Below are 24376 nucleotides of genomic sequence, written 5' to 3'. Positions count from 1 at the left end.
AGCAAACCTCAAACGATTGGGCCAGATCCAGAGGGGACATACGTGATGGAGCAACTGGCAAATCAGTAAGAGCCTGAGTGTAATTTACACACTAACAGCCGACTCTCCTTTGTCCTGCCCCTTGTACTGTCATAGTTCTCCCTCTAGCCAGGACTGAGCAGAGCGCATCCAGCCCCATTACGAAGCAGAAGGATGCCATTTAACATGCACTCTGCATTAATAAAGAGACTACAGAGGTGAGCTGGGGCCAGTGGGGGACGGAAAGGCAGGGCATTAGCAGGAAAAGCAACCCAGGAAGGTGCAATTCCTACTAAAACCCCGCCCCCTCCCACTTCCTTGGTGACTGAACTAAAATCATGCTCACTTACCAGCATGTGCCTCATCACCTGTGACATCAGCTCTGAGTTAGGCCCAGCCCAGTTAATGAGGCAAATTCACTCCTGGGTAACTCCACTGATGCCAGCTTATACCAGGGATCAGCTTGGCTCATGGAAGTTCATTTCTCCTTCTCTTTACTTTGTAGGGGTCACTTGGCACCGGTACTTCCAGGTCCCCGATAGGACGGAAATGCTACCCAACAAGATTTCTAGGTCATGCCCAGCAGAGGTAGCTGAGGGCCTGTGGGAACTGCCTCGTGTTACTCCAGTATTTTGGTTCGGGATGCAAACAAGGAAAGGCAGGACGCATGGATAAGCACAGCAGCGTTAACCTCATCTTTCAGCTGGGGTCTGGTCAGCTCTGATTTTATCCAAAATGGTTTGCTGATCCTTAAGTCGGAAGCAAATTAACGCTCTAGACAAAGAAATGGAAATGGGGGGGGGGGGGGCTCTGTGCTTTCCACTGGCTTCCCTCACATTTCCTGCAAAAGATGTTTCTTAGACACAGAAACTAGCCTATGCAGGTTTTCAATGCCGAGCCCTTCCGTGCAGTATCCCATTGCCTGTCAGGGCACTTGCAGACAGAACGATCCCAGTGTTAACAATAAGGGGTCACATTCACAGCTCTGTTGTTCCACCCTGAAACGTATACGTGTATCTGTGTCAGCTTAGCAGGCAGAGGCCCCAGCTGCGGTCAGCCCTTGTTGCGCTAGGCACTGTATAGACACCTCGCGAGACACCCAGAAGAGCTCACAATCTAAACAAAGGGCAGGAGGGGAAACAGTCTCGGGTTGATGAAGTGATTCTCCCCTGGCCGCACACCAGGACAAGGGAAGGAAACTTGTGTCTCCTGGCTCCCAGTCCCTGTCCTCTCTCTCCTCTTGTGTATATATAGACATCATCAATGCCTGCAGCATCACAACAGTGGAAGATGAATGGGGAACCAAGTGGGTGAAAGCTGATGAGTGTCTGTCTAAAGCTGAGAATTCCCTGAAGCATAAAGCCACTGGATGGGCCTGGAAGTGCCATTTGTAGAACCCCATTTCCTGCCCTTCTCTTGCTTCCTTTCAGCATCAGCCTCTTCTTTCAGTTTTTCATGGTCTCCCGTGACACCACGTGACCTTCAGGGCAGCACCAGGCCCTTGTCGACAGGCGGCCTTTCATAATTCTGGGTGCCCTCTCTCTGCAGCGGCTCCTCAAGTCCACACCCAGCAGGTGCTGCTGGTAACCCAAGTTGGTATTGTGCCTACAGGATAATAAATGAAGAACTACCCTCCCTGACTGAAACGCTAATCAAAGAAACATTCCCTTTGACGAAAACCGAACAAGAAAGCTGGCCAATTATCGGTAGATCGTTCAACTATAGGGTGGATTTCAGCTTTTCATGCTGATGTACACAGGAGTTTGGTGTTACCAGCAAACTTAGTCATTTTCCCTTTTGTTCACTCTTTTGCTCTAAGACCTTAACACAACAGTTGAGCTGCGTATAAAAAACTCTGGCATTCACTTCTGTTTCTATGGTAACTCTTCCTCTTCCCGCCCCCCCACCTCTTCCCTCTTCGCCTCCTATGTCTTTTTAGACAACAAATACAAATTGACATGCTGCATGCACACACAAATCTCTAGATACTGTACTAAAAAAAAGGGAATTTTCAGAAATTAAAGGGCTGGGGGGAAAAAACATCCATTTTATTAAGCAGTTAAACTCGAGGGCTGTCATCTCCTCTCGAGTTGCTCCCGACAAATCACATGCACTCTGGATCAATGCAAGAAATGCAAATGGAAACATCGAAATTCTCCCATTACGTGAAAAGCGCACGTCAGCAACATGCCAAACGAGTGAATTCCACTCAATAATCAGATCAGCTCTTCAAGGCAAAATGACTATAGACCCAACGAGTGACTGCGAGCCTCAGAAGACCATCTGGAGATTCAGCAGGGTTAGAATAAAGCCCCGAAGAACTTGGAGCCATCTTTGAACGTCTCAGGTCTGCAGGAGTTGTCTCTCCCGTGGCTTCCTGGCTCATCTTCAGGAACACAAGACTCCAAGAACAGGGTCATTTGTAGTATTTTCATAGAATCATAGAATATCAGGGTTGGAAGGAACCTCAGGAGGTCATCTACTCCAACCCTCTACTCAAAGCAGGGCCAACCCCAAACAGATTTTTGCCCAAGATCCCTAAATGGCCCCTCAAGGATTGAACTCACAAACCCTGGGTTTAGCAGGCCAATGTTCAAACCACTGAGCTATCCGCACTTTCGCTTCAAGCCGGAACCAGGAAGAGCAGAGGCAGCGGCCAACGTGAAAAATAATGGGGAGAAGTTAATGGATCTTTTTCAAACCTTAAAAAAGGTTTGGTAGTTTTGAGTGAAGGATCTGGGGGAAGTTTGATCTTCGTTCATCTTGAAAACTGCTCCGTGGTTCTGGTAAAAAAAAGTCCGTCCCCATCCCCCTCCGCACACTCCATGAAGTATCATAGTGGAGAATTCCAGGAAATGGACACATAAGAAAGATCATATGTATTCTAATTTCTTACTGGGTTCCAAGCTGTTCAAACCTGAACTACAGTACATTTGCCCAGGGCATCGATGAAGGATTGTCACATGCTGGAGAGTTAACAGCCTACCAAGAAACTGAGCCAAACAAAACATAGCTCAGCTCATCCAAACATGCAGGCCCCAAACAAGATGGAGAGAGGAGGTGTGGCAGATCTTGAAGAGGAAGCAGAAAAAAGGCTACTCCATACCGGCTGTGCTGGGAAGAGGCTGGGTTCTTGGACCATGGACAATACCTGTGAGACATTCTGACCGATAGATACACGCCTGAGAGTATCAGAGAGACACCTGAAAATGAACAGGACTCAGAGCTGTAGAAATTCCAGCCATCAGGAAGACTTTCTGAGAGGATTCCTTGGGTCGCATACCCAGAAAAACGTGAACGTGGATACAGCAACAGAAATGCTTGGGTAACTATTGACCTAAGAAGCACGTATAGTCACTATGATTGGGTGTGCGCATTCGTGATAATTATGTACAATTTGTGCCAACTGCGGTCAACAAAAACGATTTAGCTAATCCTGCCATTCTTCATGCCATAGGTGGCACCTGAGTGAGCCTGGAGGAAGCTCTGAAAGGCTGAGAGTCCAAAATCAGCACCTGATGTGGTCTCACTGGGGCAAACCAGTCACTATTTATGCTGGTGCAACTCACCCTTGTTAGAAATGGGAAGAAGTTGCATTGGCAAAAAAAAAAAAAAATCACAATGCACTAGGGTAAGTTGTGTTTCCACTAGGGGGTTTCCGTCGGTGCAGATACATCCGTGTAGCTCTGCTGGTGGCTAAAATCCGAATACAGACAAAGCTTAGGGTGAAGACAAGGGTTCTGAGCTACTATAAAGGACACGGTGTCTAGGCTGCTGTAGGAAAGCAGGCCAGGCCAATGTCCATGGCTAAACCAGCGAGCTTCCATTGACCTTTAAAAACGTTTGCCCAGTGCTTATGTTAATGCACAGACCCCAGCCCAGAGCTCCCAACCAATTACATTTTTCATTCATTACAGTTGATGGACAAAGAGCAGCAAAAAATACTTACAGTAAACATTAACTGGCAGCCCCCAAGGATGTAGTCCAGGAAGGAGTAATCCCTGGTTATCTGAAAGAAAGAGGAAAGAGAGACTTTCAAAGCCGCATTTCATCATCACTAAAGTCCTGGAAGGCTTGAGAAAAAAAAAAGTTGTGTAACTGTTGAGCAGCTGACATTTTGCCCCCTATTCTCTCAAACTCGACTCGCGGGATGAAGCAAACGTGGAGAAACGTCTGGATTTCCTGAGGCAGCCTTTCATTTCTACATCAAAAGCGAACGTAGTGCGACTGAGAGGGGCCCCCGTGTCAGCGTGATGACCGCCATCTTGAACTGGGCACCTCCCGAGCTCAAAATGTGGCGTGAAATCATGGCTTTATCTCCCTCAACCCTTAAGAATTATCGGGGGAGGATTAAGTTTTATTTATGGCCACCCGGGATACTGCGCACGTCCTTGCATCCTAAAACAAGTCACGGCAAAGCCAGTATTTGCACAACTCCCAATTCCACATCCCCCTTCTTACCAGCTTGTTACTCATCCGCTTCTGTGCGAATTCCAACAATTAAACAGACCAGAGACCTCTGCTCCGTCTCAGGTAGGTTATTACCATAGAGCAAGGGGTGGCTTGCCACCAGAGGTGAAAGCGATGGGCAGAGCCAGAACAGGAAGCACGAACATGTCCATTCATGCTGTCCTGCTCCACAGAAACCTTTGATAATCCACGCTCTGCCTAATTCTACAGAATCCTTCATACTGAGCTGCTGCAGCATCACGACTGCGTACCAGACCCAACGTGGCGGCGCCATGATTTTTTACTTCTTGCTGGGAGAGCAGAGGAGCGTCGCTTTACTAGTGATTTGCATCGGTAGGTCCATCCCAGTTTTTCCAGGGGATTTTGCTCCTGAACTCACCTACGATATGTACACCTCCTCCCCCACCCGCCCCCCGAGAGACAGGGTTTTTAAAAAGCTTTGTACTTACTTTGCAGGATTTCACAAGGATGACGCCGGAGTTCTTGTAATTCTTTTTCTTCTTTTGTTTTTTGGGGTTAATGCATTCTAATTCTAGCTGTAACAAACAAGACACACAGCACACTGTGTGAAAGCCAAGTTCCGACAAGGGCTGGCCATCCCATTCAGTGTGGGATAGCTACCCGGCAGTCTGCAGCTCGTGGGCACGCCATGCTGCTGCAACAACCAAAGACATCTCACAATAATTAATGGTTAATATTAAATTAGTCTTCATTTTTCATCCTTTTTCATCTTTAAAACAATAACTAACATTTTACTCCACTGCAGCGCCTTCTGCCCAGGGATTTCAGAGCACTTAAGAGACACGAATGAACCTTATGAGTTATCTCTGTTTGACAGTGGGGGGATAATGGGGTATCTACTTTTTGAGTACCTACCTGGAGAACCCTTGGGAGTGATTTATAGAGGTGCTCACACCCACTAATTTCTGTCCCCAATATAGCGCTCACCTTGGGTTATCTAAAGGGGATGGGAGGGTGAGAGAAAGCCATTGCTAGTGGGAAAATGGGGCATCCTTCCTTGGGACTTCAACAATCCAGCAGCGATTTTCAGCAGTAACTGGATAGGGAGAGCCTCCTTCAGAAGCAGAGATGCCACCCCAGTTTTCCCTTCAGTAGTTCTAATGATTGGTCACCCTCACTTAAAAACGTGTGTCTTCTTTCTCGTGTGAATTTGCGTTGCTTCAGCCTCCAACCCCTGAATCTCAGGATGTTTTTTTTTTTCCTTGCTAAATAGCTGCCTACAAACAGAAATCTCTTCCCCGTGCAGGTATTTGTAGACCACGGTCAAGCCATCTGTGAACCTTTTCTTGGATAGATCGAGCTTTGTAAATCTCGCATTGTGAGGCATGTTCCCCAGACCATGAAACGTTCTTGTAGGTCTTTCCTGAGCCCTTTCCCCCAATTTCCGCAGCTTTTTTGGGAAGTGTGGACACCAGACATGGACATGGCATTCCAGAAGTGGGCTCCCAGATGCCATATATAGAGGTAATACCACCTCCCTACTCCTACGTGAGGTTCCCTTGCTATATATCCAAGTATTGTGTGCTAGGCTGAGCAGGCTGCGCTAACATCAGTGCTGCAGGAGTTATCTTTGTTTGACAGTGGAAATAAGGGACAAGCCAGGAGAATAAAACTCCACCCCAGGCAGAATCATAGAATATCAGGGTTGGAAGGGACCTCAGGAGGTATCTAGTCCAACCCCCTGCTCAAAGCAGGACCAATCCCCAACTAAATTACGCAAGCCGGGGCTTTGTCAAACCTGACAAAAACCTCCAAGGCAGGAGATTCCACCACCTCCCTAGGGAACCCATTCCAGTGCTTCACCACCCTCCTAGTGAAATAGTGTTTCCTAATATCCAACCTAGGATACCCCCACTGCAACTTGAGACCATTACTCCTTGTTCTGTCATCTGCCACCACTGAGAACAGCCGAGCTCCATCCTCTTTGGAACCCCCCCCTTCGGGTAGTTGAAAGCAGCTATCAAATCCCCCCTCACTCTTCTCTTCTGCAGACTAAACAATCCCAGTTCCCTCAGCCTCTCCTCATAAGTCATGTGCCCCAGCCTCCTAATCATTTTCGTTGCCCTCCGCTGGACTGTCTCCAATTTGTCCACATCCCTTCTGTAGTGGGGGGACCAGAACTGGACACAGTACTCCAGATGAGGCCTCACCAGTGCCGAATAAAGGGGAATAATCACTTCCCTCGATCTGCTGGCAATGCTCCTACTAATGCAGCCCAATATGCCATTAGCCTTCTTGGCAACAAGGGCACACTGCTGACTCATATCCAGCTTCTCGTCCACTGTGACCCCTAGGTCCTTTTCTGCAGAACTGCTGCCTAGCCATTCGGTCCCTAGTCTGTAGCAGTGAATCATAGAATCATAGAATATCAGGGTTGGAAGGGACCTCAGGAGGTCATCTAGTCCAACCCCCTGCTCAAAGCAGGACCAATTCCCAACTAAATCATCCCAGCCAGGGCTTTGTCAAGCTGGGCCTTAACAGCCTCCAAGGAAGGAGACTCCACCACCTCCCTAGGTAACGCATTCCAGTGCTTCACCACCCTCCTAGTGAAATAGTGTTTCCTAATATCCAACCTAGACCTCCCCCACTGCAACTTGAGACCATTGCTCCTTGTTCTGTCATCTGCCACCATTGAGAACAGCTGAGTTCCATCCTCTTTGGAACCCCCCTTCAGGTAGTTGTAGGCTGCTATCAAATCCCCCCTCATTCTTCTCTTCTGGAGACTAAACAATCCCAGTTCCCTCAGCCTCTCCTCATAAGTCATGCACTCCAGACCCCTAATCATTTTTGTTGCCCTCCGCTGGACTCTTTCCAATTTTTCAACTCATATCCAGTTTCTCATCCACTGTGACCCCTAGGTCCTTTTCTGCAGAAAAGTGCATGGGATTTTTCTGTCCTAAGTGCAGTACTCTGCACTTGTCCTTGTTGAACCTCATCAGATTTCTTTTGGCCCAATCCTCTAATTTGTCTAGGTCCCTCTGTATCCTATCCCTACCCTCCAGCGTATCTACCACTCCTCCCAGTTTAGTGTCATCTGCAAACTTGCTGAGGGTGCAATCCACGCCATCCTCCAGATCGTTAATGAAGATATTGAACAAAACTGGCCCCAGGACCAACCCTAGGACTGACCCTTGGGGCACTCCACTTGATACCGGCTGCCAACTAGACATGGAACCATTGATCACTACCCGTTGAGTCCGATGATCTAGCCAGCTTTCTATCCACCTTATAGTCCATTCATCCAGCCCATACTTCTTTAACTTGGCGGCAAGAATACTGTGGGAGACCGTATCAAAAGCTGTGCTAAAGTCAAGGAATAACACATCTACTGCTTTCCCCTCATCCACAGAGCCAGTTATCTCCTCATAGAAGGCAATCAGGTTGGTCAGGCATGACTTGCCCTTGGTGAATCCATGCTGACTGTTCCTGATCACCTTCCTCTCCTCTAAGTGCTTCAGAATTGATTCCTTGAGGACCTGCTCCATGATTTTTCCAGGGACTGAGGTGAGGCTGACTGGCCTGTAGTTCCCCGGATCCTCCTTCTTCCCTTTTTTAAAGATGGGCACTACGTTAGCCTTTTTCCAGTCATCTGGGACCTCCCCCGATCGCCATGAGTTTTCAAAGATAATGGCGAATGGCTCTGCAATCGCATCCGCCAACTCCTTTAGCACCCTCGGATGCAGCGCATCCGGCCCCATGGACTTGTCCTTGTCCAGCTTTTCTAAACAGTCCCGAACCACTTCTTTCTCCACAGGGGGCTGGTCACTTCAGAGTCAGAGTCCTTCACCAGGTAGGGCTGTACAGGCCCATCATGAGAATTTTTAGTGGCCGGGGTCATGTCCAGTCTGAGTATCAGCACGTAGCAGGCTCAGTGGCATCACCAACAGTTCACATGCGATGGCAGAGCCAAGGAGGGCCATAATGCCACCCACCCAGGGATTCCCAGAATGGCTTCCCATCCTCCAGACAGGCACATGGGGCGACGGTTCAGTGGCCTGCAGGCACATGCAGCTCCTGGGTGCCGTGCAGCACGCTATCTCGGTTAACCACCATTGCTCATCTGCAGCTCCCTTTCTCCAGCGGCCCAGGCGACCCAGCTCACAAACCAACCCCTGGCTAGAGTAAGCACAGAACCTGGTCACAGAATCAGACCCAGAGTCGGCCACGGCCACTTGGCTCAAACCGAGACGGCCTGCGTTCGGGAATGGAGTGGGGGGAATCCTGCCACCAAGCCTAACCCGAGCCTCAGTCCCAGCAGAGATGGTGCCTCAATCCCCTTCCCAGAGATCCCATTAAAGTGCCCAGTGGGTCTAACAGGTAAGAACTTAGCTCTAATAACTGACACTCATTTCCTTCCTCAGCGTTGGGTCGCTGGCTCCTCATCTCTGCTCTCTTTGGAGACGGGATAATTCCCTTTCAGTGAGAGCTTGTTTCTTGGTAGGGCCAATCATGTCCTTCTCTTCCCCAGATTACATCAATTTAGCTCCCTCGACTTCAAGGTCTTGTCCTCCGGCCTTGCCTCATTTTTACTGTCCTTTAGTTTCTCCTACTTCTTTCCCCGGACACTGGGACCAGAACTGCAGGCAGTGTTATACTGAAGAGCAGCAGCAGCAGGTTTATGTTTAGCAACACCGCTGGCCAGTTTTTATTAGTGCTTTTTATTTCCTGTCCCTAGCTGCAGGGTTCTGTATGTAAACAGTATACCGATGTGCTTTATATGTTGAACGGCCTCATGCTGCAGGCAACCAGCTTCCCGGTGCTTGCTTGGGGGGTCCATTGTCAGGTTGGAATTTGCCTCTTCCCCTAAACAGTGACATACCCCCTGAAATATACCTGGTGCCTTACTGCAGGTAAAGCAGGCGACATGGAATGCAAATAACTGAGCCCAGGCCTGAGGAGCTACACCCAATAAGGTGGGATGCCAGCACGTCCGTGTTACGTACAAGTAACTATGGGTCCCAGCACTGATTTCTGTGCTAGGCCACTGTGCCTTTATTTGAAGTCTCAACCCAGTCCTTTGTCTGTCCCCTGCCATTGCTGTGTTGGCCTTTGCAGTAGTATCCAACTGGCATCGTTTGTCCATTTCAAAATAGAACGAGCATATGCATGGATCATCCCCATTGTACTGATGGGGAACTGGGAGCCCAGAGCAGGTAAGTGACTTACCCCTGGCAGGAGAACCAAAATCTCCTAAAACCCCCAGTCCCCCGTCTCTATCCACTATGTGACACACCCAAGGACCCATTAGGGGGTCTATCTTACCTCTGACTGAAATCTAGTTATACCAGATCCATTGTAGTCACTGAATCACCGAAATCACTAACTCATTATCTGCTGAGCAAGGCCATTCTTTATTTGACACAATAATATTTGTGGGGGGGGGGGGGTAGATACCTCTCCCCTTAATGGTCTCCCTGGAAGCAGATTTTCAGAGAAGGCTCAGCTCCCCTTTGGGCACCTAAATCGGTAGCCAGATTTTGAAAAAAGCTCAGCAACGTTGGGTTCTGAAAAGGTGGCTCTGACCACAACACTGAGATCTTTTGAAAGAGACGTTGACCAGCTGTGGGTACTGAGCCCTTGGAAATCTAGCCCATAGCGACTCCCTTGTATGCTTAAGATCTTAGCTCTATAAACACATTTCCAACACAGGGCAAAGCTGAACGGAGAAAGTATAAACCCAGCCCCTTGGCTCAGCTTTAGCAAACGCAGGCATGTTAAGGGGAGTCAAGTTCTAGTGGGAAACTGAGTCTGGATAATGTTGCCAAATAGGTGCCAATGGAGTGCTGTTGTATATTCACCCGAAAGGAGCAAAGAGACACTGCTGACAGCTTCAGCTCCTGGGATCTGCAATAAAGAGGCTGCCTGGGTTATTCACAGCAAGTAATTGTATTAGGAGCACTGGGTACTAGACAGAGCAGAAAGCGGGAAACAGCCGAGGGTCCAAGCTGCGGGAAGGCAGAGGTTGATTAGTCACTGGGTAAACCAATGTGTGCACTTGTTCTATTTATAAGCTGCTACAGAGACGTGCCCCAGCCACCCCCTTTCTCCATAAACCTCCCCTCTTCCCAGGCATATGTACAATAAAGGTGTGACAAACGCAGGAGATCTGGGAATGTCAGTATCTACCTGTTACACTGTCTTCTTGAACAGTTATTGTGTAGCGCTTAGAGGCTCTCGCCAAGATCAGGGTGTTATTCTCCAAGGCGGTGTACATGCATGTAAGTAAAAGACAGTCCCTAACCTATATGCCTAGCAATCTACGGGATAGGAATGTTATTATTCCCATTGTACAGATGGGGTTTGGAGGCACAGAGAAATTAAATGACTTGCCCAAGCTCACACAGGGAATCTGTAGCAGAGCCAGGAATCCAACCCAGATCTCTTGAGGCCCAACTTTAACCACAAGAACATCCTTCTTCTCTGCAGTATCGTGTCATCTCCACAAGCGGCACCACAGAGCCAACTAACAGGAGCACGTCAAACTGCGTAGGGTACAGGGGCTATCTGTAGATGTAGGCATGGGCAGGAGTGAGAGGCCAACCTTCAGGGAGAAGGACTAAGCAAAAAGGGAGAGAGACAGAGGAAAGGAGGAGTGTGACTAGGTCAGAGAGAATCCACATTATCGACAGGCACCATTCCAGACAGCCAGTAAATCAGACCTCGACTCATCTGCAAGTGGGACCAAAATTCAGCTGCCTGAAGCACTGTGGCTCTCACAGCTTTTATAAATAAGAGAATATTTGGCCAAGTATGTCAGGAATCTTGTGTTGTCATGTAGGTCAAGTTCCAGCACATTCCCTGGGAAGAAATCCTAGGGCAGGAAATGAGTAACTCAATAGTTTCCAGTTATTTTAATGAGAAAGAACCGTAAAAGCTGCCTTGGTTTGGAGAGAGAATGTGGCCGGAGGATGGGGTAGAGGCCTGGACATTTAGCTGCAGGAGACATCTTAGCATCCGGGGGGTGGTTAGAACACGCCGATCCCGTATGCACTGCAGTGAGCTGACCTAGGGTGCGTCTACACAGTAGCGGGGAGCTGTAATTCCCAGCTTAGGTAGACGTACACAGACTAGCTCTGCTCGAGGTAGCGCCTAAAAATAGTAGTGTGGCCGCAGCGGCAAAGGTGGCCGGCTTGGGCTAGCTGCCCGAATATGCACTCGGGGGAGCGGCTGGAGTTGTAAGCAGGAGGTTAGCCTGTGCCTCGCTGCTGATTTTAGAGCAATCGCTCGAGCAGAGCTAGGATGTGTGTGTGTCTGCCCAAGCCGGGGCACTTTAACACCACCCCTCCATTCCAGCCACAGGGGCAGTCTGCCGGGGGCTTTGTCTGGAGCTAGGAGAGTGCCCTCCTGTAATGGCTGCCTCTAAACTTGTACTTAGATGCCAGATCCCAGACAAAGGACAGTAGGGGTGCCTGTCTGAGAGAAGCTTTTAAGCACCAGGTGGAAATACCCTTCTCATTACGCTGGAGCACTGCAGTGATGGAATGAGGCGTCTTCACTAAAACACGCAATTATATATGCAGCAAAGCGCCTTCTGGGATTCGATGCAGATGCAAGTGAATGGTCCAAGCATCGATTCTTTCCAGCCCTCTCAGAATATTCCCTACTGCTGTGAAGAGGGACAAAAATATGACATTTATGGGCATAGGCCCATTGAGAACTCGACAGCAGCAGCAGGCAGGTCAATGGGAGGTCTGGGCTCGCGCTATTCTGTATGTTCAGGCCTAGCTGTCAAAGGAGATGGACACTCGCTGGGTGTTAGCATGTACGTGAATTACAGTCTCCGCTCTGATTCAGTCTCCCAGGGGCAGTGCAAGTGGCATTTTAAGTTATATTAAAGCAAGGACAGAAAAAAAAGCCCCAAGAGAATCAAAACGAGGAAACGCCGGCAGAGCAATCCAACCGGAACGCGCAGGACGCACAGGAATCTCACCACACCAACACCCGCCCAATTCATGTGAGATCACGGCCCGAGAGCTGCGCTTCTCTGTTGGGCAGCCAACTCTGAAGCCTTCACTGGGTCTGCACAAGTCAACACACCTCTGTGCCTCAGTTTCCCCATCTGTAAGACAGGGATCGTGACGCTCACCCACATCACAGAGGAGTTTGTAGGGGAGCTAATTAAGGCCTGCACAGCACTCGGAAGGTGGATGGCACTCAGGGAGGTGTTTAGTAGTAGGGTTACTGAAGGGAAAGTGGGTTTTGTAGCTAATGCAGTGGGTTGGGAATCAGGGGAAATCAGTTTGATTCCAAGCTCGGACAGACTTCCTGGGTGGGGTCACTGTCCTTCTCCGTTCCTCATATGGGATAATTCTTATCTTCTCCCACCCTGTCTGGCTGGTCTATTTAGACGGTGAGTTCTTTGGGGTGGGCAGTACCTCTCACTGTGTGTATATCGACACTGATACCCGAGGTGCAATTGCCAGCTCAGGTAGATATACCCCCGCTAGCTCTGAACAATAGCAGCATCGCCGCGGTGGTGTAGGCGGCTAGCCGGCTGACTACACACCTAGGATCTTGATTAGGGTCACACTCGAGGTGGCTCCCACTGCCACGGCTACCCTGCTATTTTTAGTGCATTACCTCAATCAGAGCTAGCGCGGGTATGTCTCCTGGAGCTGGAAGTGTAGACGTACCCAATGTGCATGGACATGGCCCAGCACAATGAGGCCTAATCTTGGTGTGATTACAATACAAATAAATAACAACAACCCAGAACCTGCTGAAGGAAATGGGGGTCTATTATATGCCTTTATTACCTTGAACCTACTGGATTTTATGCAGCCCAATTTTTTCCCCAGGACAGTTCCATATCTAAAACAAGACCCCCAAATCTCAGTCGGGCTGGAGAAACATTGCAGTGTCATGCTGTGACACGACTGCTGTGTGACATGGAGTAGCATCATCACATCACCAGGGCAGTCCAGGACACAAAGCTCAACCCCATGTGGCAGCACCCCAGTTAGCCAAATCATAGAATATCAGGGTTGGAAGGAACCTCAGGAGGTCATCTAGTCCAGTCCCCTGCTCAAAGCAGGACCAATCTCCAGACAGATTTTTGCCACAGATCCCTAAATGGCCCCCTCAAGGATTGAACTCACAACCCTGGGTTTAGCAGGCCAATGCTCAAACCACTGAGCTATCCCTCCCCCCAAAGAGCACTTCCACCAGCAACAGGTTCAGAAACAAGGACAGGAGAATGTTAGACAAAGAGGAGCCAACAGTGGCCAAGCTTTTCAGAAATGACTAGTGATTTTGGGTGCCCAGACACCTTAAAAGGGCCTGATTTTCAGAGTAGGGGGGTGCTTGAACATTGTTTTAAAGGATGAAGTCACTCATGGTAAGAGCCACTTTTGAAACCCTTAGCCAAGGGGACCCTGGGTTCCTCCTCCCCAAACCATTGTTCTAAAACCCGACGGTGTTTCCGCACTTACCGGCAAGGTATCTTGGGCTTCACACATCTTGGCTACAGTGGTCTCGAACTCCCCAATGAAGTCGTGTCCCCCGTCACTGTCGTAATCGTAACACATGACCTGGGGAAGAGGAGGGGAAGCGGTCATTCTCATGCACAGCAGAGGTGCGGGTCTTGCTTGTGGTTAGATGAATCACGTTTACATGTTGCTCAACCCTTCAGATTTATCCTTTCTCTTGCTTTCTCCACTGCCCCGACACTGACTCCCGAAGGCCCTGGCTCAAAACAGCCTTTCTGCCAGCCAATGAGGGCAGAGCATGACTCTTTGGATCCTGTCAGCAACAACTCTGCCTTGACCATGAAGGCAGGAATCTCCAGAGAATGACTTTAGATGCTCCCTCCTCTGGGGCCGGGATCAGTACTTAATTTGTGCCAGGGCTGAGCCCTGGCACCTCCAGACTTGGCGGTTCGTAGCCCCGGCACCCCTCTGGACTCGCTGGGTCAGCTATGAAAGTAAAAAAATTGCTTGAGCCCCAGCACGTCTGCCATTACAAATTAAGCACCGGGCTGGGCCTATTACTAGAAATTTCCTACCAGCGGTAGGAACAGAATGAGCGCTAGTGTAGGCCAGCCTACAGCGCTTTAACCATCAGCATGTGGTCTAACCTACTCAGAGCAGATTTCGATGACGTGAGGATGACACCACCACGAGCAACCAGTCCACTAGCACTGCTCCAGACTTGAAATTTCCAAAAATTCCATTTCAGAAATGTTGTAAAAGCTTTTGTGATAGACTCAGACCAGTTGGGAACAACAGAGTAGCAGAAGGGAGATATACGGGCCACTGGATAAGTAGTTTTCTGTTCCCTGAGTGACCAGAGCAGGGGCTGCTCCAGACTAATAGACCACCTGACTCCAATTAACCTAAGAGTCACGTGAGGCAGTTAAGCACCTGACTCTAATTAAGGCCCCTCTGATGCTATAAAAGGGCTCACTCCAGTCAAGCCAGGGGGAGCCAGAGGAGAGGAAGTGTGTGTGAGGAACTGGGCGCAAGAGGTGTGCAAGAAGCTGAGAGTGAGTAGGCGTACTGCTGGAGGACTGAGAAATACAAGCGTTATCAGACATCAGGAAGGTCCGGTGGTGAGGACAAAGAAGGCGTTGGGAGGAGGCCATGGGGAAGTAGCCCAGGGAGTTGTAGGTGTCGTGCAACTGTACCAGGAGGCACTCTAAACAGCTGCAGTCCACAGGGCCCTGGGCTGGAACCCGGAGTAGTGGGCGGGCCCGGGTTCCTCCCATACCTCCCAACTCCTGATCAAACACAGGAGGAATTGACCTGGACTATAGCTTCTACCAGAGGGGAAGGTCTCTGGACTGTTTCCTGACCCACAGGGTGAATCTGTGAAGCGAGCAAATCTGCCAATAAGCGCAGGACCCACCAAGGTAGAGGAGGAACTTTGTCACAACTGGTGTCAGGAGTGGGATTTGGGGTGCACAGCGTGGCGGAAGAAGGAGGGTGATTTAAAAAAAAAAAAAAAAAAAAGGGAGAGGGTTTATTTATTTTTTCACCACAATGGATGACGTAGTGCGGGCACTGATACAAGCTACGGCGGCCCAGCAGGAGGCTACCCGTATCCAGGCAGCTGCCCAACAGGAGGCAGTGTGGCTGCAGCAAGAGACTAATCGCCTGCTGATGGACCAGGCTGCTCAAGACCGAGCTATGTTGCGAGAACTGGTAAGCCAGGTAAAGACCCTTACAGAGCTGAACCGCGGCCATGATGGGATGCGGCTCATACGGGCCAGCCATTGGCTGCAGAAAATGACGCGGGAGGATGATGTAGAGGCATACCTTCTGGCCTTTGAGAGGACAGCCCTACGGGAGGCCTGGCCTCGAGATCAGTGGTCTGGCATCCTTGCCCCATTCCTGTGTGGGGAGGCCCAGAAGGCCTACTATGATCTGCCTGAAGAGGCTGCAGCAGACTACCTCCAGCTGAAAGCAGAGATCCTGGCCAGATCAGGGGTAACGACTGCAGTGCGGGCCCAGCGGTATCACGAGTGGAGGTACCAGGAAAACAAAACCCCGCGGTCCCAATTGTATGACCTCATCCATCTCGCACGAAAGTGGTTGCAAACAGAGTCCCGGAGTCCGGAAGAGAAACTAGACGTTCTGGTCATTGACCACACATGAGGGGACTACCGCCAGACCTTCACGCCTGGGTAAGCCAGAACGAACCCTGCACCTACGACGAGGTCGTCGCAGTGGTAGAGAGGCGAAGGACGGCGAGGGAGCTGACCCAACCAGTTAAGGAAGAGGCACCCCGGGTTAAATTAGCAGCACCAAGCCCCAAAGCTCGGGTGACTGGGCCACCAAGAGGGCCCAGGTGGAAAAAGAGAGGGGCTGAAGGCCCACTAGAGGCCACAAAGAGTCGGAGCACTGAGGGAGAAGAGGATTGTGATGTTAGACTGCCCAAACCAAGAGACCTGGGAATGCCTAGGGCTCCATACAGATGTTATGACTGCGGGGAGTGGGGACACATAGCTGCACAGTGTCCCAATGCTGAGGAGCCTATGCAGTGTAACCTGGGGAACTGGGCAGACCCATGCTCCCTAATCCACCTTGTGGGGGTCTCACTAACCCCACATATGTATACCAGACCAGTGAAACTAAATGGGGTAGAGACCACAGCACTGGTTGATTCGGGGAGTGCTATCACGCTTGTGTCGGGGAAGCTCGTGAAGCATAGTCAGCTGCTGTGGGCTAAGCATATGGGGATAACCTGTGTCCATGGGACAGTTGGTTATTACCCCACCATCCCAGTAAAAATCGAGATTCAGGGGAACACTACTGAGGTAGCAGCAGGTGTATTCCCTAAACTCCCATACCCGGTGCTCATAGGGAGGGACTTCCCAGGGTTTGGAGACTTACTCCCGGTAAGGGGATTGGAGAAAGGGGGAAACCCTGAAGTTAGTGAGGCATCCACAGTAGACTGTCAACCCCCAGTCTTCTCTGAAATATCCCCAGATTTGTTCTCCACTCCCAGACAGGGTAGAAAGACAAAAAGGGAAAGGAGGGCAGCTAAGGCCTTGGGAACCTGAATACTGACCCAAAGCCAGAGGGTCGCTCTCATAGGTAGGCGGACCCGAGCAGCTGAAAAGGAGGCCACCCAGGAGGGAGAAGCACCCGAGTCTGACCCCCACCCTAACACTTCTGAACCAGTAGAGGCAACAGAGACTGGCCCCCTAGATCTCGGACAGATTAGCCCCGGGAGAGGAAATTTTGGACGGGACCAGGCAGAAGACCCAAGGTACGACAACATTAGGAAGGAGGTGACTGAAATAGATGGGGTCCCCGTGGAAGGGAAAACCCAGGGACCAGGATCCTACTTCATAATGAAGAAGGATCTCTTATACCGGGTTGCACCAGTACAGGGGCAGAAGGTACAGCAGATCCTAGTACCTCAAAAACACCAGAATGCTGTATTAAGTCTTGCCCATAGTCATCTTTTTGGGGGACATTTGGGGGTAGAGAAGACCCTGGCCAGGGTCCTACGACGGTTCTTCTGGCCCGGAGTACATGAAGAAGTGCGGAGGTACTGTGCGTCTTGCCCAGAGTGTCAGCTGCACAGTCCCCGTCCCCACTTGAGGGCACCTTTAGTACCCCTTCCCATCATAGAGGTCCCCTTCGAGCGAATAGCCATGGACCTAGTGGGACCCCTGGAGAAGACAGCCCGGGGCCACCAATATATACTTGTCATTCTGGATTATGCTACTCGCTACCCAGAAGCCGTCCCCCTGCGAAACACGGCCTCTAAAACGATAGCTAAGGAGTTGGTGGGGATCTTTGCCCGAATGGGGCTACCAAAGGAGATATTAACAGACCAAGGAACCCCATTTATGTTGAAGCTAATGAAGGACCTCTGTACGCTGCTCCAAATACATACCCTGAGAACTTTGGTCTATCATCCGCAGACTGATGGGATGGTAGAAAGGTTTAACCGAACCCTCAAGGATATGATAAGGAAGGTGGTTAGTCGGGACGGGAAGGACTGGGACACCCTACTACCTTACCTTATGTTCGCTATCCGGGAGGTACCTCAGGCCTCAACTGGATTCTCCCCCTTTGAGCTGTTATATGGGCGCAACCCCCGAGGCATCCTGCACATAGCCAAGGAAATTTGGGAGGAGGAACCCAGTGAGGAGAAGAACATAATAGAGCATGTGCTACAGATGAGGGACCGGATAGCCCGGGTCACTCCCATAGTGAGGGAGCACCTAGAAAAGGCCCAAGAGGCCCAGCAAACCTACTACAATCGTCAAGCCAAGGTTCGTCAGTTTCAGCCCGGTGACCGAGTAATGGTACTGGTACCCACGGCCGAAAGTAAGCTGTTGGCCCAGTGGCAAGGGCCCTACGAAATAGTTGAACCCGTAGGGGAAGTAAATTACAAGGTGCGACAACCGGGACGTTGAAAACTAGAATAGATATATCATGTCAACCTTCTGAAACCCTGGCATACCTGAAAGGCGTGCACAGAGGTTCGGGAAGACCTACATCCAGGGAACAAAAACCCTGGACAGGTGAGGGTGTCTCCCGATCTAACGACAGCCCAGAAGAAAGAGGTAACTGAGATGATCGCCCAATATCAAGATGTATTCTCAACAAAGCTGGGTCGCACAACTGGGACATATCATCACATCGTCACGAACCCTGGGGCCAGAGTAACAATGAGGCCCTACCGGGTGCCAGAAGCCAAAAGGGAGGAAATAAAAGCGGAAGTCAGGAAAATGCTGGAGATGGGGATCATTGAAGAATCTCACAGTCAGTGGTCCAGCCCAATAGTGTTGGTGCCCAAACCTGATGGCACCACGAGGTTCTGCAATGACTTCCGGCGACTAAATGAGATATCCCAGTTTGATGCCTACCCTATACCCCGCATAGATGAATTAGTAGACCGTCTGGGGAATGCCCGGTACTTAATGACCCTAGACTTGACAAAGGGGTACTGGCAGATTCCCCTAGCTGAAGATGCAAAGGAGAAGACGGCGTTCTCTACACCAGAGGGTCTTTTCCAGTATACGGTCCTTCCTTTTGGACTACATGGGGCCCCAGCTACCTTTCAGCGCCTCCTGGACAGGTTATTACACCCCCATGCCAGCTATGCTGCGGCCTACTTGGATGACGTGGTGATTCATACCCCAGACTGGGAAACCCACCTGAAGAACTTGGGGGCGGTCCTTGATACCTTCCGGCGAGCTGGCCTTACGGCAAACCCTGTTAAGTGTGCTGTGGGGTTCACAGAGGCCAAATATCTTGGCTACGTGGTAGGAAAAGGTCTGGTGAAACCTCAACTGAACAAGTTAGAGGCCATCCGAAATTGGCCACGACCAAGTAGTAAGAAGCAGGTCCGAGCATTCCTAGGGGTGGTGGGGTATTACCGGCGTTTCATTCCCCATTTTGCCACAAGGGCAAGTCCCCTAACGGACTTAGTGAAGGCCCATGGTCTGGATCCAGTCAGATGGTCCGATGCAGCAGGGAGGGCATTTGCAGACCTACGGACTGCCCTCTGCAGTAACCCCGTATTGATAGCCCCGGATTTCACCAAGGAATTCATCCTTCAGACAGATGCATCCGAGGTGGGGCTAGGGGCTGTCCTGTCGCAGATGGCTGGGGAAGAGGAACACCCAATTCTCTACCTCAGCAGGAAACTCCTTCCGAAAGGAACAAAAATACGCAGTGGTAGAGAGAGAATGCCTCGCTGTAAAATGGTCCATGGAAACGCTGCGTTACTACCTGCTGGGGCGCTGATTTGTCCTCGTGACCGACCATGCCCCTCTTCAATGGATGCAACAGAACAAGGAAAAGAACACAAGGGTAACCAGGTGGTTCTTATCCCTCCAACCTTTCCAGTTCCGCATACAGCACAGAGCAGGGAGTCGCCATGGCAACGCCGATGGCTTATCACGTGTGCACTGTCTGGCGTCCCAAGCTGCCCAACCCCTTGGTGTTGAGCAGGGGGGAGGGATATGTGATAGACCCAGACCAGTTGGGAACAGCAGAGTAGCAGAAGGGAGATATACTGGCCACTGGATAAGTAGTTTTCTGTTCCCTGAGTGACCAGAGCAGGGGCTGTTCCAGGCTAATAGACCACCTGACTCCAATTAACCTGCTAAGAGTCACGTGAGGCAGTTAAGCACCTGACTCTAATTAAGGCCCCTCTGATGCTATAAAAGGGCTCACTCCAGTCAAGCCAGGGGGAGCCAGAGGAGAGGAAGTGTGTGTGAGAGGAACTGGGAGCAAGAGGAGTGCAAGAAGCTGAGAGTGAGTAGGTGTACTGCTGGAGGACTGAGAGGTACAAGCGTTATCAGACATCAGGAGGAAGGTCCGGTGGTGAGGACAAAGAAGGTGTTGGGAGGAGGCCATGGGGAAGTAGCCCAGGGAGTTGTAGGTGTGGTGCAGCTGTTACAGGAGGAACTATAGACAGCTGCAGTCCACAGGGCCCTGGGCTGGAACCCGGAGTAGAGGGCGGGCCCGGGTTCCCCCCAAACCTCCCAACTCCTGATCAAACACAGGAGGAATTGACCTGGACTATAGCTTCTACCAGAGGGGAAGGTCTCTGGACTGTTTCCTGACCCACAGGGTGAATCTGTGAAGCGAGCAAATCCGCCAATAAGCACAGGACCCACCAAGGTAGAGGAGAAACTTTGTCACACTTTTTATTTTCATTTGTATTGATTTTACATTATTTCATGACGTGTTGAATTGTAGTAGGGCATTATATGCATTGCCACCACTGACATCTCATTATCTGATGTCATAGTTAAAATATTCTATTTTTTAAAAGCATGACAGGCAGTTGCTACTTAGTACTGATTGAAACATCTCATCATCTTTTCTAGATCTAAGTGTCTCCTGAGTGTGTGGTAATGAAACAGTCTGACACGGTCGCTCGCCCCTTGTGCTGATTGTAAAGGCTCTTTATTACAGCAGGATTGGTAGCGTCACTTGTTATTAAGGTCACCCAACACTTCCCATTATAAAGCCCTATACCAGTTGCTGACAACTTTGCCAAACTTTAACCACTGGGACTGAAACTTTTAAGTCTAGGTGTCTGTCTGCCTCAAGCTGAATTTCTCTGAAAAATTTCAGCCAAAATGGTTCAACAGTTTCCAGAAACAAGGTTTGAGAACATACTGTGTTCTACCTATGTTACATTTTGGTGACCTTTTCTTTGCTTTGGACCAGGGGCTTGAAATTGACCAAGGAGGGTGGCTTTTGTGTCAGGGAAATGCCATTAGCTGTCCCTGTGAAAATCTGCCCCGGCCAAGTTATAGGTTGGCCAAGTTATAAGCCCTTGAAAAAAAATAAAAATCAGACTTTGCACATGCTCAGTAGAGACTTGCTAGATCTTCCCAGTTAAATTCCCTGAGGATTCTGTATGCACTGAGCATGCTCCAGCCTGGGGACTGAGCAGGACTTTCCCTGCAATTGCAGCTCTAGGCTGAGCTCCAGAACTGAAAGCAAGGAGACCAACTGTTTTTTCTGTGCTCTCAATGTCCCCCCCACTGATGCCCAGACAATGAGAAGGAAGCATCCGAGGGTGCTAAAGGAGTTGGCGGATGTGATTGCAGAGCCATTGGCCATCATCTTTAAAAACTCATGGCGATCAGGGGAGGTCCTGGATGACTGGAAAAAGGCTAATGTAGTGCCAATGTAGTGCCCATCTTTAAAAAAGGGAAGAAGGAGGATCCGGGGAACTACAGGCCAGTCAGCCTCACCTCAGTTCCTGGAAAAATCATGGAGCAGGTCCTCAAGGAATCAATTATGAAACACTTAGAGGAGAGGAAAGTGATCAGGAACAGTCAGCATGGATTCACCAAGGGCAAGTCATGCCTGACTAACCTAATTGCCTTCTATGATGAGATAACTGGTTCAGTGGATGAGGGGAAAGCAGTGGATGTGTTATTCCTTGACTTTAGCAAAGCTTTTGATACAGTCTCCCACAGTATTCTTGCTGCCAAGTTAAAGAAGTATGGGCTGGATGAATGGACTGTAAGGTGGATAGAAAGTTGGCTAGATCGTCGAGTTCAACGGGTAGTGATCAATGGCTCCATGTCTAGTTGGCAGCCGGTTTCAAGCGGAGTGCCCCAAGGGTTGGTCCTGGGGCCGGTTTTGTTTAATATCTTTATTAATGACCTGGAGGATGGTGTGGACTGCACTCTCAGCAAGTTTGCAGATGACACTAAACTGGGAGGCGTGGTAGATACACTGGAGGGTAGGGATCGGATACAGAGGGACCTAGACAAATTAGAGGATTGGGCCAAAAAAAAACCTGATGAGGTTCAACAAGGACAAGTGCAGAGTCCTGCACTTAGGACGGAAGAATCCTATGCACTGCTACAGACTAGGGACCGAATGGCTAGGTAGCAGTTCTGCAGAAAAGGACCTAGGGGTCACAGTGGACGAGAAGCTGGATATGAGTCAACAGTGTGCTCTTGTTGCCAAGAAGGCTAACGGCATTTTGGGCTGTATAAGTAGGGGCATTGCCAGCAGATCGAGGGACGTGATCGTTCCCCTTTATTCGACATGGGTGAGGCCTCATCTGGAGTAGTGTGTCCAGTTTTGGGCCCCACACTACAAGAAGGATGTGTAAATATTGGAAAGAGTCCAGCGGAGGGCAACAAAAATGATTAGGGGTCTGGGGCACATGACTTATGAGGAGAGGCTGAGGGAACTGGGATTGTTTAGTCTCCAAAAGAGAAGAATGAGGGGGGATTTGATAGCTGCTTTCAATTACCTGAAGGGGGGTTCCAAAGAGGATGGAGCTCGGCTGTTCTCAGTGGTGGCAGATGACAGAACAAGAAGCAATGGTCTCAAGTTGCAGTGGGGGAGGTCTAGGTTGGATATTAGGAAACACTATTTCACTAGGAGGGTGGTGAAGCACTGGAATGGGTTACCTGGGGAGGTGGTGGAGTCTCCTTCCTTAGAGGTTTTTAAGGCCCAGCTTGACAAAGCCCCGGCTGGGATGATTTAGTTGGGAATTGGTCCTGCTTTGAGCAGGGGGTTGGACTAGATGACCTCCTGAGGTCCCTTCCAACCCTGATATTCTATGATCTATGATTCTAAGTTGCCTGATTTGAATGCAGAGGGGACAGGAGACAGAGCTTGGGGGAAGGAGATTGGTATGAAGATACTAGGAGGAAAACAAAGGAGATGACTGGGAGCCACAGGAGGAAGTGGGGAGCGGAGATTAGATAAGGAGCCATGGGAAGACTAGGACTGGCTGGGCAAAGAGATTGGGAATCAGTGGGGAGGGGAGACACCTGATGAGGAGCTGGGATGCCCGGGGAGAACTAGGACTGGCTGGCCAAGGAGACTGTGACAAGGAGCTGGGGCTGGAGGTTGGGAGCCATTGGGGAAGGAGAACATGGGCAGGGGGAAGAGAGAACAGACAGGGAGCTGGGGGGGAGGGGGTGAAACTGGGAATGGGAATCTGGAGGGGGCAAGTTAGGCCTGGGATAAGAAGCCTAAGGAGTGGAGACTGGGACTGAGAGCGGGAATGGGATGAGATATTGGGGCGGTGAAGAGACAGGACTGGGATAGGTTGGAGGGCAGAAGAGTCTGGGCCCACTGGAGCCCATTCCTCTCCAGAGCCTCACCACCCTCTGCTGCCAGCAAATCGCTGTGAAACCCCCTGGCAAAGCCTCTCATCCCCCGCTAATGCTGCTCCACTAAGAACCACAACCTCCTACCACTACCTGCTAGCAGCTACTCCATGAGCTCCACTTGCAGAGGTGTGTGTGGCGGCTCTAAAGGCTCCAAGCCTGCTCATGACCCATGTGGCTAGCAAAGGTGAGGCCACCTGCTGGAATTTCTGTTGCAGTTTGCCAGGAAACATTTGCTCAGCCGCTGCAGACAGCTGATGTGACTTTAGGAGAAAAAGAGACCGGTCACCCTGGATTTATCATAGAAATGTGGCCTTGCTTCTTGGTAGCATATGAACTCCTCCTCAGCGGTTCTGGATCTGTGTTAGTTTCAGCCTTGAAGCCATCTTCGCCCTTCCGTCCCCGCCATCCGCCACACTGTCAGAGGCCGAGTACCATAATGCAACAAGGAGGCAGAGCAACATAAGGGTCACTCTATGGGCAGGTCTACACTACGGGGCTAAGTCGACCTAAGTTACGCAACTCCAGCTACGTTAATAACTGGAGTACGTCGACTCCAGTTAATAACGTAGCTGGAGTCGACGTACCTTAGGTTGACTTATTGCGGTGTCTACACCGCGCTGGGTTGACGGGAGAAACTCTCCCATCGACTTACCGTATGCTTCTCGTTCCAGTGGAGTACCGAAGTCGATGGGAGAGTGATCGGCAGTTGATTTAGCAGGTCTTCATTAGACCCGCTAAATCGACCCCGGTGAATCGATCACTGCGCATCGTTCCTCCGGTAAGTGGAGACCAGCCCTA

At 50.2% G+C, this 24376-nt stretch overlaps 1 protein-coding gene across 1 annotated transcript in view; it reads right to left on the bottom strand.

Moving 5' to 3' along the window:
* CPNE2 (copine 2) overlaps positions 1-24376 on the bottom strand; it is a 131951-nt gene that overhangs the window by 54623 nt on the left and 52952 nt on the right. Inside the window, exons 7-9 of the mRNA XM_065416363.1 lie at positions 13941-14039; positions 4938-5024; positions 3968-4027 (exon numbers count right to left, since the gene is read on the bottom strand). Of these exons, the coding sequence (XP_065272435.1) occupies positions 3968-4027; positions 4938-5024; positions 13941-14039 (246 nt within the window). The remainder of the gene's footprint in view (positions 1-3967; positions 4028-4937; positions 5025-13940; positions 14040-24376) is intronic.

Source organism: Emys orbicularis, chromosome 14, assembly GCF_028017835.1.
Source record: "Emys orbicularis isolate rEmyOrb1 chromosome 14, rEmyOrb1.hap1, whole genome shotgun sequence".
In the NCBI taxonomy this organism is placed as follows: Eukaryota; Metazoa; Chordata; order Testudines; family Emydidae; genus Emys; species Emys orbicularis.
This window is presented reverse-complemented; position numbering and strand designations above follow the sequence as displayed.